General features: G+C 47.5%; 1 protein-coding gene across 2 annotated transcripts in view; it reads right to left on the bottom strand.

Annotated features, from left to right (window-relative positions):
* The window catches only part of st6galnac3 (ST6 (alpha-N-acetyl-neuraminyl-2,3-beta-galactosyl-1,3)-N-acetylgalactosaminide alpha-2,6-sialyltransferase 3), a 107,966-nt gene that overhangs the window by 60,179 nt on the left and 32,787 nt on the right, over positions 1-15,000 (bottom strand). Inside the window, exon 2 of one of the 2 annotated variants that reach the window (XM_052509522.1) lies at positions 12,832-13,026. In XM_052509522.1, coding sequence (XP_052365482.1) covers positions 12,832-13,026 — 195 coding nt within the window. The remainder of the gene's footprint in view (positions 1-12,831; positions 13,027-15,000) is intronic. The other variant, XM_052509523.1, reaches the window with a different exon arrangement.

Below are 15,000 nucleotides of genomic sequence, written 5' to 3'. Positions count from 1 at the left end.
GGTACCGGAGCACCAAGTCAAGGTCCAAGAGGCTTCTAAACAGCTTCTACCTCCAAGCCATAGGGCTCCTGATCATCTCATCAAATGGCTACCCCCCCATGTATATTCTACCTCAATGACCTCGACACCGGTGCCCCGGCACATTGACTCTGTACTGGTACCCCCTGTATATAGCCTCCACATTGACTCTGTACCGGTACCCCCTGTATATAGCCTCCACATTGACTCTGTACCGTAATACCCTGTATATAGCCTCCACATTGACTCTGTACCATAACACCCTGTATATAGCCTCCACATTGACTCTGTACCGGTACACCCTGTATATAGCCTCCACATTGACTCTGTACCGTAACACCCTGTATATAGCCTCCACATTGACTCTGTACCGTAACACCCTGTATATAGCCTCCACATTGACTCTGTACCGGTACCCCCTGTATATAGCCTCCACATAGACTCTGTACCGGTACCCCCTGTATATAGCCTCCACATTGACTCTGTACCGGTACCCCCTGTATATAGCCTCCACATTGACTCTGTACCGTAATACCCTGTATATAGCCTCCACATTGACTCTGTACCATAACACCCTGCATATAGCCTCCACATTGACTCTGTACCATAACACCCTGTATATAGCCTCCACATTGACTCTGTACCGTAACACCCTGTATATAGCCTCCACATTGACTCTGTACCGGTACCCCCTGTATATAGCCTCCACATTGACTCTGTACAAGTACCCCCTGTATATAGCCTCCACATTGACTCTGTACTGGTACCCCCTGTATATAGCCTCCACATTGACTCTGTACCGGTACCCCCTGTATATAGCCTCCACATTGACTCTGTACAAGTACCCCCTGTATATAGCCTCCACATTGACTCTGTACTGGTACCCCTGTATATAGCCTCCACATTGACTCTGTACCGTAACACCCTGTATATAGCCTCTACATTGACTCTGTACCGTAACACCCTGTATATAGCCTCCACATTGACTCTGTACCGGTACACCCTGTATATAGCCTCCACATTGACTCTGTACCGTAATACCCTGTATATAGTCTCCACATTGACTCTGTACCGTAACTCCCTGTATATAGCCTCTACATTGACTCTGTACCGTAACACCCTGTATATAGCCTCCACATTGACTCTGTACCGTAACACCCTGTATATAGCCTCCACATTGACTCTGTACCGTAACACCCTGTATATAGCCTCCACATTGACTCTGTACCGTAACACCCTGTATATAGCCTCCACATTGACTCTGTACCGGTACCCCCTGTATATAGCCTCCACATTGACTCTGTACCGGTACCCCCTGTATATAGCCTCCACATTGACTCTGTACCGGTACCCCCTGTATATAGCCTCCACATTGACTCTGTACCGTAACACCCTGTATATAGCCTCCACATTGACTCTCTACCATAACACCCTGTATATAGCCCCCACATTGACTCTGTACCGGTACCCCCTGTATATAGCCTCGACATTGACTCTGTACCGTAATACCCTGTATATAGCCTCCACATTGACTCTGTACCGTAATACCCTGTATATAGCCTCCACATTGACTCTGTACCGTAATACCCTGTATATAGCCTCCACATTGACTCTGTACCGGTACACCCTGTATATAGCCTCCACATTGACTCTGTACCGTAATACCCTGTATATAGCCTCCACATTGACTCTGTACCATAACACCCTGTATATAGCCTCCACATTGACTCTGTACCGTAATACCCTGTATATAGCCTCGACATTGACTCTGTACCATAACACCCTGTATATAGCCTCCACATTGACTCTGTACCGTAATACCCTGTATATAGCCTCCACATTGACTCTGTACCGTAATACCCTGTATATAGCCTCCACATTGACTCTGTACCATAACACCCTGTATATAGCCTCCACATTGACTCTGTACCGTAATACCCTGTATATAGCCTCCACATTGACTCTGTACCGTAACACCCTGTATATAGCCTCCACATTGACTCTGTACCGTAACACCCTGTATATAGCCTCCACATTGACTCTGTACCGTAACACCCTGTATATAGCCTCCACATTGACTCTGTACCGTAACACCCTGTATATAGCCACACCATTGTTATTTACTGCTGCTCTTTAATTACTTGTTACATTCATATATTTTTTTTGTGGTATTTTTCTTAAAACTGCGTTTTACTGTTGTATTCAGTGCATTTGACAAATAACATTCCCAGGCCCCTGAACCTGTGTCTGGATTTGATTTGGTTTGGACTGTGACCGAAGGCCTGGGATGTTTTTTGATTCATCAATTAGTTGTTTTTTGTATCAAAAATATTACATTCCGTAATGGACATTTATTTTTTTCTACAATTTACTACCTGTACAGTAGGTGGCGGTGTGCACTTAACATGTGTGTGAATTCCATTATACCAGAGAAGAAGAAGAAACATGAGAACATCGTCGTAAGAGATTGGATTATTGTAGCAGTGTTGAATGTCCAAACTGAACTAGCTATTATGTTAAGGTACAATTATTTAAGTAAAACAATTGTTCATTTGTTTGTTGCTGGGCAGTGATGTTGTATCGTCGACATTAACAGACACGTTAACCAGCAAATAATGTACTATCTATCTAGCTAGCTAACGTTAGGTCACAGACAACAGACTTGCAACCTTCGGTCTCTGCTTTGCCAACATGACACCATTAACAACAGGTTTTCTCTACTTCCGGGTTGGAGCGAGCGGTCGCATTTGCACTTTGGTCCGCAGGTAGTATTACTTTTCATTACTTTTCATTACATTTCATTATAGTACAACGGTTTGATTTGTCTAATCTTAGCAATTTCTTCTTAGCTAGCTACATAGCCGTCTTTGTATCAAAGATAATTGCGTAATTATCGTATTTCGTCGTCCTAACGTAGTCTACTGCAGCTAGCCACACAGCTAACGTCCACCGTATAGCAGCACCGTAGGAACTATTACACTCAACTGAACGACTTGATTAGTGTAGTGTTAGCTAGCTACATAGTTGTCTTTGCTGTCTTCGTATCCAAGATAATTGTGTAGTTTAGAGTGTGTAGTCTTAGAGTGATTATCTTAATTTACCGAGGTTAGCTAGCCAGCTATTTGTCGTCCTTAACGTAGGAGACACTGCTAGCTAGCTAACAGCTAACAGCTAGCCAACAACAACCCGGTCGCATTCCGCTTCGCTCCACAGGTAGTATCACATTTTCATTTCATTTCATTACAGCACAACGGTTTGATTTGCTTGATCGTAGCTAGCTACATAGCTAGCTACATAGCCGTCCTTGTATCAAAGATAATTGTGTAGTCTAGAGCGATTTTCTAGGTTAGCTAGCCAGCTATTGTCGTTCTTTTAACGCAACGTAACGTAATCAACACTGCTAGCTAGCCAGCTAGCCCCCGAATAGTAGCACTGTAGAAACTATTACACTCAACGGAACGACTTGATTAGTGTAGTGTCAACAATGCAGCCACTGCCAGCTAGCCTACTTCAGCAGTACTGTATCATTTTAATCATTTTAGTCAATAAGATTCTTGCTACGTAAGCTTAACTTTCTGAACATTCGAGACGTGTAGTCCACTTGTCATTCCAATCTCCTTGCATTAGCGTAGCCTCTTCTGTAGCCTGTCAACTATGTGTCTGTCTATCCCTGTTCTCTCCTCTCTGCACAGACCATACAAACGCTCCACACCGCGTGGCCGCGGCCACCCTAATCTGGTGGTCCCAGCGCGCACGACCCACGTGGAGTTCCAGGTCTCCGGTAGCCTCTGGAACTGCCGATCTGCGGCCAACAAGGCAGAGTTCATCTCAGCCTATGCCTCCCTCCAGTCCCTCGACTTCTTGGCACTGACGGAAACATGGATCACCACAGATAACACTGCTACTCCTACTGCTCTCTCCTCGTCCGCCCACGTGTTCTCGCACACCCCGAGAGCTTCTGGTCAGCGGGGTGGTGGCACCGGGATCCTCATCTCTCCCAAGTGGTCATTCTCTCTTTCTCCCCTTACCCATCTGTCTATCGCCTCCTTTGAATTCCATGCTGTCACAGTTACCAGCCCTTTCAAGCTTAACATCCTTATCATTTATCGCCCTCCAGGTTCCTCGGAGAGTTCATCAATGAGCTTGATGCCTTGATAAGCTCCTTTCCTGAGGACGGCTCACCTCTCACAGTTCTGGGCGACTTTAACCTCCCCACGTCTACCTTTGACTCATTCCTCTCTGCCTCCTTCTTTCCACTCCTCTCCTCTTTGACCTCACCCTCTCACCTTCCCCCTACTCACAAGGCAGGCAATACGCTCGACCTCATCTTTACTAGATGCTGTTCTTCCACTAACCCCATTGCAACTCCCTCCAAGTCTCCGACCACTACCTTGTATCCTTTTCCCTCTCGCTCTCATCCAACACTTCCCACACTGCCCCTACTCGGATGGTATCGCGCCGTCCCAACCTTCGCTCTCTCTCCCCCGCTACTCACTCCTCTTCCATCCTATCATCTCTTCCCTCTGCTCAAACCTTCTCCAACCTATCTCCTGATTCTGCCTCCTCAACCCTCCTCTCCTCCCTTTCTGCATCCTTTGACTCTCTATGTCCCCTATCCTCCAGGCCGGCTCGGTCCTCCCCTCCCGCTCCGTGGCTCGACGACTCATTGCAAGCTCACAGAACAGGGCTCCGGGCAGCCGAGCGGAAATGGAGGAAAACTCGCTTCCCTGCGGACCTGGCATCCTTTCACTCCCTCCTCTCTACATTTTCCTCCTCCGTCTCTGCTGCTAAAGCCACTTTCTACCACTCTAAATTCCAAGCATCTGCCTCTAACCCTAGGAAGCTCTTTGCCACCTTCTCCTCCCTCCTGAATCCTCCTCCCCCTCCCCCCCCCCCTCCTCCCTCTCTGCAGATGACTTCGTCAACCATTTTGAAAAGAAGGTCGACGACATCCGATCCTCGTTTGCTAAGTCAAACGACACCGCTGGTTCTGCTCACACTGCCCTACCCTGTGCTCTGACCTCTTTCTCCCCTCTCTCTCAGATGAAATCTCGCGTCTTGTGACGGCCGGCCGCCCAACAACCTGCCCGCTTGACCCTATCCCCTCCTCTCTTCTCCAGACCATTTCCGGAGACCTTCTCCCTTACCTCACCTCGCTCATCAACTCATCCCTGACCGCTGGCTACGTCCCTTCCGTCCTCAAGAGAGCGAGAGTTGCACCCCTTCTGAAAAAACCTACACTCGATCCCTCCGATGTCAACAACTACAGACCAGTATCCCTTCTTTCTTTTCTCTCCAAAACTCTTGAACATGCCGTCCTTGGCCAGCTCTACCGCTATCTCTCTCAGAATGACCTTCTTGATCCAAATCAGTCAGGTTTCAAGACTAGTCATTCAACTGAGACTGCTCTTCTCTGCATCATGGAGGCGCTCCGCACTGCTAAAGCTAACTCTCTCTCCTCTGCTCTCATCCTTCTAGACCTATCGGCTGCCTTCGATACTGTGAACCATCAGATCCTCCTCTCCACCCTCTCCGAGTTGGGCATCTCCGGCGCGGCCCACGCTTGGATTGCGTCCTACCTGACAGGTCGCTCCTACCAGGTGGCGTGGCGAGAATCTGTCTCCTCACCACGCGCTCTCACCACTGGTGTCCCCCAGGGCTCTGTTCTAGGCCCTCTCCTATTCTCGCTATACACCAAGTCACTTGGCTCTGTCATAACCTCACATGGTCTCTCCTATCATTGCTATGCAGACGACACACAATTAATATTCTCCTTTCCCCCTTCTGATGACCAGGTGGCGAATCGCATCTCTGCATGTCTGGCGGACATATCAGTGTGGATGACCGATCACCACCTCAAGCTGAACCTCGGCAAGACGGAGCTGTTCTTCCTCCCGGGGAAGGACTGCCCGTTCCATGATCTCGCCATCACGGTTGACAACTCCATTGTGTCCTCCTCCCAGAGCGCTAAGAACCTTGGCGTGATCCTGGACAACACCCTGTCGTTCTCAACTAACATCAAGGCGGTGGCCCGTTCCTGTAGGTTCATGCTCTACAACATCCGCAGAGTACGACCCTGCCTCACACAGGAAGTGGCGCAGGTCCTAATCCAGGCACTTGTCATCTCCCGTCTGGATTACTGCAACTCGCTGTTGGCTGGGCTCCTGCCTGTGCCATTAAACCCCTACAACTCATCCAGAACGCAGCAGCCCGTCTGGTGTTCAACCTTCCCAAGTTCTCTCACGTCACCCCGCTCCTCCGCTCTCTCCACTGGCTTCCAGTTGAAGCTCGCATCCGCTACAAGACCATGGTGCTTGCCTACGGAGCTGTGAGGGGAACGGCACCTCAGTACCTCCAGGCTCTGATCAGGCCCTACACCCAAACAAGGGCACTGCGTTCATCCACCTCTGGCCTGCTCGCCTCCCTACCACTGAGGAAGTACAGTTCCCGCTCAGCCCAGTCAAAACTGTTCGCTGCTCTGGCCCCCAATGGTGGAACAAACTCCTCACGACGCCAGGACAGCGGAGTCAATCACCACCTTCCGGAGACACCTGAAACCCCACCTCTTTAAGGAATACCTAGGATAGGATAAGTAATCCTTCTCACCCCCCCCCCCCTAAAATATTTAGATGCACTATTGTAAAGTGGCTGTTCCACTGGATGTCATAAGGTGAATGCACCAATTTGTAAGTCGCTCTGGATAAGAGCGTCTGCTAAATGACTTAAATGTAAATGTAAATGCTTGCTAATTGGCATTACATTCCTCCTGCTAGTAACCTCTTTGCTCCGGGAAACACCAACGGGCGGCAGGTAGCCTAGTGGTTAGAGCGTTGGACTAATAACCAGTTCAAATCCCCGAGCTGACAAGGTACAAATCTTTCGTTCCGCCCCTGAACAGGCAGTCAATCCACTGTTCCTTGGCCGTCATTGAAAATAAGAATTTGTTCTTAACTGACTTGCCTGGTTAAATAAAGGTAAAATAAAAAAAATAAAAAAATAAAACGTGTACAGGAGTGAAGAAGCTATTCTGTTAGCAGGTCTCCCGGAGCGAAGAGGCTATTCTGTTAGCAGGTCTCCTTGAGCGAAGAGGCTATTCTGTTAGCAGGTCTCCCAGAGCGAAGAAGCTATTCTGTTAGCAGGTCTCCTGGAGGGAAGAGGCTATTCTGTTAGCAGGTCTCCCGGAGCGAAGAGGCTATTCTGTTAGCAGGTCTCCTGGAGGGAAGAGGCTATTCTGTTAGCAGGTCTCCTGGAGGGAAGAGGCTATTCTGTTAGCAGGTCTCCCGGAGCGAAGAAGCTATTCAGTTAGCAGGTCTCCTGGCGCGAAGAGGCTATTCTGTTAGCAGATCTCCCGGAGCGAAGAGGCTATTCTGTTAGCAGGTCTCCTGGAGGGAAGAGGCTATTCTGTTAGCAAGTCTCCCGGAGCGAAGAGGCTATTCTTTTAGCAGGTCTCCCGGAGCGAAGAGGCTATTCTGTTAGCAGGTCTCCCGGAGCGAAGAGGCTATTCTGTTAGCAGGTCTCCCGGAGCGAAGAGGCTATTCTGTTAGCAGGTCTCCTGGAGCGAAGAGGCTATTCTGTTAGCAGGTCTCCTGGAGCGAAGAGGCTATTCTGTTAGCAGGTCTCCCGGAGCGAAGAGGCTATTCTGTTAGCAGGTCTCCTGGAGCGAAGAGGCTATTCTGTTAGCAGATCTCCCGGAGCGAAGAGACTATTCTGTTAGCAGGTCTCCTGGAGGGAAGAGGCTATTCTGTTAGCAGGTCTCCCGGAGCGAAGAAGCTATTCAGTTAGCAGGTCTCCTGGCGCGAAGAGGCTATTCTGTTAGCAGGTCTCCTGGAGTGAAGAGGCTATTCTGTTAGCAGGTCTCCCGGAGCGAAGAAGCTATTCTGTTAGCAGGTCTCCTGGAGCGAAGAGGCTATTCTGTTAGCAAGTCTCCCGGAGCGAAGAGGCTATTCTGTTAGCAAGTCTCCCGGAGCGAAGAGGCTATTCTGTTAGGAGGCTATTCTGTTAGCAGGTCTCCCGGAGCGAAGAGGCTATTCTGTTAGCAGGTCTCCCGGAGCGAAGAGGCTATTCTGTTAGCAGGTCTCCCGGAGCGAAGAGGCTATTCTGTTAGCAGGTCTCCCGGAGCGAAGAGGCTATTCTGTTAGCAGGTCTCCTGGAGCGAAGAGGCTATTCTGTTAGCAGGTCTCCTGGAGCGAAGAGGCTATTCTGTTAGCAGGTCTCCCGGAGCGAAGAGGCTATTCTGTTAGCTGACATTACCAATGATAGTTCTTCATGTCAACAAACACGTCAAGGTCCTAAAAGTTATGACGTTAGATAACTTATCAGTTATTTAGTCAGCAAGGTAGCTATTTATGACTCTGCCAGAAATAATAATGCTTTGACCTAGCTAGTTAATGTTAACAACCAGAGAGACATTCAGGTCTCAGATTCCTAGCTAGTGTAACAGTTTCAGTAGCCTAGGGTCTGGGAACATTTTCAGTAGCCTCAGGTCTGGGAACATTTTCAGTAACCTATGGTCTGGGAACATTTTCAGTAGTCTAGGGTCTGGGAACATTTTCAGTCGCCTAGGGTCTGGGAACATTTTCAGTCGCCTAGGGTCTGGGAACATTTTCAGTAGCCTAGGGTCTGGGAATATTTTCAGTAGCCTAGGGCCTGGGAACATTTTCAGTAGCCTAGGGTCTGGGAACATTTTCAGTAGCCTAGGGTCTGGGAACATTTTCAGTCGCCTAGGGTCTGGGAACATTTTCAGTAGTCTAGGGTCTGGGAACATTTTCAGTAGTCTAGGGTCTGGGAACATTTTCAGTAGCCTAGGGTCTGGGAACATTTTCAGTAGTCTAGGGTCTGGGAACATTTTCAGTAGCCTAGGGTCTGGGAACATTTTCAGTAACCTAGGGTCTGGGAACATTTTCAGTAGCCTAGGGTCTGGGAACATTTTCAGTAGTCTAGGGTCTGGGAACATTTTCAGTAGCCTAGGGTCTGGGAACATTTTCAGTAGTCTAGGGTCTGGGAACATTTTCAGTAGCCTAGGGTCTGGGAACATTTTCAGTAGTCTAGGGTCTGGGAACATTTTCAGTAGCCTAGGGTCTGGGAACATTTTCAGTAGCCTAGGGTCTGGGAACATTTTCAGTAACCTAGGGTCTGGGAACATTTTCAGTAACCTAGGGTCTGGGAACATTTTCAGTAGCCTCGGGTCTGGGAACATTTTCAGTAACCTAGGGTCTGGGAACATTTTCAGTAGTCTAGGGTCTGGGAACATTTTCAGTAGCCTAGGATCTGGGAACATTTTCAGTAGTCTAGGGTCTGGGAACATTTTCAGTAGCCTAGGGTCTGGGAACATTTTCAGTAACCTAGGGTCTGGGAACATTTTCAGTAGTCTAGGGTCTGGGAACATGTTCAGTAGCCTAGGGTCTGGGAACATTTTCAGTAGTCTAGGGTCTGGGAACATTTTCAGTAGTCTAGGGTCTGGGAACATTTTCAGTAGTCTAGGGTCTGGGAACATTTTCAGTCGCCTAGGGTCTGGGAACATTTTCAGTCGCCTAGGGTCTGGGAACATTTTCAGTCGCCTAGGGTCTGGGAACATTTTCAGTCGCCTAGGGTCTGGGAACATTTTCAGTAGTCTAGGGTCTGGGAACATTTTCAGTAGCCTAGGGTCTGGGAACATTTTCAGTCGCCTAGGGTCTGGGAACATTTTCAGTAGTCTAGGGTCTGGGAACATTTTCAGTAGCCTAGGGTCTGGGAACATTTTCAGTAGCCTAGGGTCTGGGAACATTTTCAGTAGTCTAGGGTCTGGGAACATTTTCAGTAGCCTAGGGTCTGGGAACATTTTCAGTAGTCTAGGGTCTGGGAACATTTTCAGTAGCCTAGGGTCTGGGAACATTTTCAGTAACCTAGGGTCTGGGAACATTTTCAGTAGTCTAGGGTCTGGGAACATGTTCAGTCGCCTAGGGTCTGGGAACATTTTCAGTAACCTAGGGTCTGGGAACATTTTCAGTAACCTAGGGTCTGGGAACATTTTCAGTAGCCTCAGGTCTGGGAACATTTTCAGTAACCTATGGTCTGGGAACATTTTCAGTAGTCTAGGGTCTGGGAACATTTTCAGTCGCCTAGGGTCTGGGAACATTTTCAGTCGCCTAGGGTCTGGGAACATTTTCAGTAGCCTGGGGTCTGGGAACATTTTCAGTAGCCTAGGGTCTGGGAACATTTTCAGTAGTCTAGGGTCTGGGAACATTTTCAGTCGCCTAGGGTCTGGGAACATTTTCAGTCGCCTAGGGTCTGGGAACATTTTCAGTAACCGAGGGTCTGGGAACATTTTCAGTAGTCTAGGGTCTGGGAACATTTTCAGTCGCCTAGGGTCTGGGAACATTTTCAGTAACCTAGGGTCTGGGAACATTTTCAGTCGCCTAGGGTCTGGGAACATTTTCAGTCGCCTAGGGTCTGGGAACATTTTCAGTCGCCTAGGGTCTGGGAACATTTTCAGTAGTCTAGGGTCTGGGAACATTTTCAGTCGCCTAGGGTCTGGGAACATTTTCAGTCGCCTAGGGTCTGGGAACATTTTCAGTCGTCTAGGGTCTGGGAACATTTTCAGTAGCCTAGGGTCTTTGAACATTTTCAGTAGCCTAGGGTCTGGGAACATTTTCAGTAGTCTAGGGTCTGGGAACATTTTCAGTAGCCTAGGGTCTGGGAACATTTTCAGTAGTCTAGGGTCTGGGAACATTTTCAGTAGCCTAGGGTCTGGGAACATTTTCAGTAACCTAGGGTCTGGGAACATTTTCAGTAGTCTAGGGTCTGGGAACATGTTCAGTAGCCTAGGGTCTGGGAACATTTTCAGTAACCTAGGGTCTGGGAACATTTTCAGTAACCTAGGGTCTGGGAACATTTTCAGTAGCCTCGGGTCTGGGAACATTTTCAGTAACCTAGGGTCTGGGAACATTTTCAGTAGCCTCGGGTCTGGGAACATTTTCAGTAACCTAGGGTCTGGGAACATTTTCAGTAGTCTAGGGTCTGGGAACATTTTCAGTCGCCTAGGGTCTGGGAACATTTTCAGTCGCCTAGGGTCTGGGAACATTTTCAGTAGCCGAGGGTCCAGAAATGCATTTCAAGCAATTCTACATAATTTTACACGACTAGAGAATTTGGCAGAATCTTTTTTAAAATATCGCATAAATGATTGAAATGACAGGCTACTTTGACATTTACAAACTGAGAATCTGAGATCAATAAAAACCAATGGCCCAGGCCTTGGTGTGTGGAGACACATATTGTAGGTTACAACATGAGGACATTTTAGTCCTAAAAATTATTTCAGTTTCACAGCCTCACCCATGGATGGATGTTTCAGCATTGTCTCAACTAAAAGTTATTTTTTATTTTTAAAAATCAAATGTTTACCCCTTTTTTCTCCCCAATTTCCTGGTATCTATCTAATCGGTAGTTACAATTTTGTTTCATCGCTGCAACTCCCGTACGGACTGAGGAGAAGCGAAGGTTGAGACCGGTATCTACTGGGAGGTACTGAATGGTATCTACTGGGAGATACTGAATGGTATCTACTGGTACTGAATGGTATCTACTGGGAGGTACTGAATGGTATCTACTGGGTGGTACTGAATGGTATCTACTGGGAGGTACTGAATGGTATCTACTGGGAGGTACTGAATGGTATCTACTGGGAGGTACTGAATGGTATCTACTGGGAGGTACTGAATGGTATCTACTGGGAGGTACTGAATGGTATCTACTGGGAGGTGCTGAATGGTATCTACTGGGAGGTACTGAATGGTATCTACTGGGAGGTACTGAATGGTATCTACTGGGAGGTACTGAATGGTATCTACTGGGAGGTACTGAATGGTATCTACTGGGAGGTACTGAATGGTATCTACTGGGGTAGTGAATGGTATCTACTGGGAGGTACTGAATGGTATCTACTGGGAGGTACTGAATGGTATCTACTGGGAGGTACTGAATGGTATCTGCTGGGAGGTACTGAATGGTATCTACTGGGAGGTACTGAATGGTATCTACTGGGGGTAGTGAATGGTATCTACTGGGAGGTACTGAATGGTATCTACTGGGAGGTACTGAATGGTATCTACTGGGAGGTACTGACCTATCTACTGGGAGGTACTGAATGGTATCTACTGGGAGGTACTGAATGGTATCTACTGGGAGGTACTGAATGGTATCTACTGGGGGTAGTGAATGGGTATCTACTGGGAGGTACTGAATGGTATTGATGGTATCTATTGGGAGGTACTGAATGGTATTGATGGTATCTGTTGGAGGTACTGAATGGTATCTATTGGGAGGTACTGAATGGTATTGATGGTATCTATTGGGAGGTACTGAATGGTATTGATGGTATCTATGTAAATCTGTTCCAGCAACTACAGCAGGGTGACGGCGCCAGGTCGTTAGTAAAGCCTTTTGAAAAGTAAAGGGGCCTAGACAGCTGCCCTGGGGAATATGGTCTGTTAGACAGGCAACACTATGATACACATACCTTTTTACAGCAGAAGACTGTGATCGATAATGTCAAAAGCTGCACTTGAAGACTAACAAAACAGGCCCACAATCTTTTTATATTCAATTTCTCACAGTCAATCATCAGTCATTTGTGTAAGTGCCGTGTACTGTATGTTGAATGCCCTTCTTTAAAAGCCTATTGAAATTCTGTTAGGATAAGGGATCATATCTTTCACCTGGATTCACCTAGCCAGTCGATGTCATGGAAAGAGCAGGTGTTCTTAATGTTTTGTATACTCAGTGTACACTTGAATTAGTATCTGTGTGTTTGTTCTTCGTGTGTGTTTTCCTCACCTCCTGCTTAGGGATGCTGACGTATCCCAGGTGAGGTTTGAAGGCCTTGTTAGTCTGCCTGGAGAACATCCAGTGGCTGCTGAAGGTTTGTCCGAAGACTGGTTCCAGGAGGAAGTATGGCTTCTCTGAGTAGTTGACCACCACAACAAAGAGCGACACCACCGCGATCAGACTGGTGGCTATCACCGACTTCTTCTAGAGGGGAAAGGAGACGAGAGAGAGGAGAGGAGAGGAGAGGAGAGGAGAGGAGAGGAGAGGGAAGAGAGATGAGCGAAGAGAATGAAAAGGAGAAAGAGCGTAACTAACACCTCTCCTCTCCTCTGTAGCTAACACCTCTCCTCTCCTCTATAACTAAACCTCTCCTCTGTAACTAACACCTCTCCTCTGTAACTAACACCTCTCCTCTGTAACACACCTCTCCTCTGTAACTAACACCTCTCCTCTCCTCTGTAACTAACACCTCTCCTCTGTAACTAACACCTCACCTCTGTAACTAACACCTCTCCTCTGTAACTAACACCTCTCCTCTCCTCTGTAACTAACACCTCTCCTCTGTAACTAACACCTCTCCTCTGTAACTAACACCTCTTCTCTGTAACTAACACCTCTCCTCTGTAACTAACACCTCTCCTCTGTAACTAACACCTCTCCTCTGTAACTAACACCTCTCCTCTGTAACAACACCTCTCCTCTGCAACTAACACCTCTCCTCTGTAACTAACACCTCTCCTCTCTCCTCTGTAACTAACACCTCTCCTCTGTAACTAACACCTCTCCTCTCCTCTGTAACTAACACCTCTCCTCTGTAACTAACACCTCTCCTCTGTAACTAACACCTCTCCTCTGTAACTAACACCTCTCCTCTGTAACTAACACCTCTCCTCTCCTCTGTAACTAACACCTCTCCTCTGTAACTAACACCTCTCCTCTGTAACTAACACCTCTCCTCTCCTCTGTAACTAACACCTCTCCTCTGTAACTAACACCTCTCCTCTCCTCTGTAACTAATCACCTCTCCTCTGTAACTAACACCTCTCCTCTCCTCTGTAACTAACACCTCTCCTCTGTAACTAACACCTCTCCTCTGTAACTATCACCTCTCCTCTGTAAATAACACCTCTCCTCTGTAACTAACACCTCTCCTCTGTAACTAACACCTCTCCTCTATAACTAACACCTCTCCTCTGTAACTAACACCTCTCCTCTCCTCTGTAACTAACACCTCTCCTCTGTAACTAACACCTCTCCTCTGTAACTAACACCTCTCTCTCTGTAACTAACACCTCGCCTCTCCTCTGTAACTAACACCTCTCCTCTGTAACTAACACCTCTCCTCTGTAACTAACACCTCTCCTCTGTAACTAACACCTCTCCTCTCCTCTGTAACTAACACCTCTCCTCTCCTCTGTAACTAACACCTCTCCTCTGTAACTAACACCTCTCCTCTGTAACTAACACCTCTCCCCTGTAACTAACACCTCTCCTCTGTAACTAACACCTCTCCTCTGTAACTAACACCTCTCCTCTGTAACTAACACCTCTCCTCTCCCTGTAACTAACACCTCTCCTCTGGAACTAACACCTCTCCCCTGTAACTAACACCTCTCCTCTGTAACTAACACCTCTCCTCTGTAACTAACACCTCTCCTCTGTAACTAACACCTCTCCTCTATAACTAACACCTCTCCTCTGTAACTAACACCTCTCCTCTGTAACTAACACCTCTCCTCTGTAACTAACACCTCTCCACTGTAACTAACACCTCTCCTCTGTAACTAACACCTCGCCTCTCCTCTGTAACTAACACCTCTCCTCTGTAACTAACACCTCTCCTCTGTAACTAACACCTCTCCTCTCCTCTGTAACTAACACCTCTCCTCTGTAACTAACACCTCTCCTCTTTAACTAACACCTGTCCTCTATAACTAACACCTCTCCTCTGTAACTAACACCTCTCCTCTGTAACTAACACCTCTCCTCTGTAACTAACACCTCTCCTCTATAACTAACACCTCTCCTCTGTAACTAACACCTCTCCTCTGTAACTAACACCTCTCCTCTATAACTAACACCTCTCCTCTGTAACTAACACCTCTCCCTCTCCTCTGTAACTAACACCTCTCCTCTGTAACTAACACCTCTCCTCTGTAACTAACACCTCTCCTCTGT

Source organism: Oncorhynchus keta, unplaced genomic scaffold, assembly GCF_023373465.1.
Source record: "Oncorhynchus keta strain PuntledgeMale-10-30-2019 unplaced genomic scaffold, Oket_V2 Un_contig_4700_pilon_pilon, whole genome shotgun sequence".
Taxonomy (NCBI): Eukaryota; Metazoa; Chordata; class Actinopteri; order Salmoniformes; family Salmonidae; genus Oncorhynchus; species Oncorhynchus keta.
Note: the sequence above shows the minus strand (reverse complement) of the source record. Positions and strands in the feature narration are given on the sequence as shown.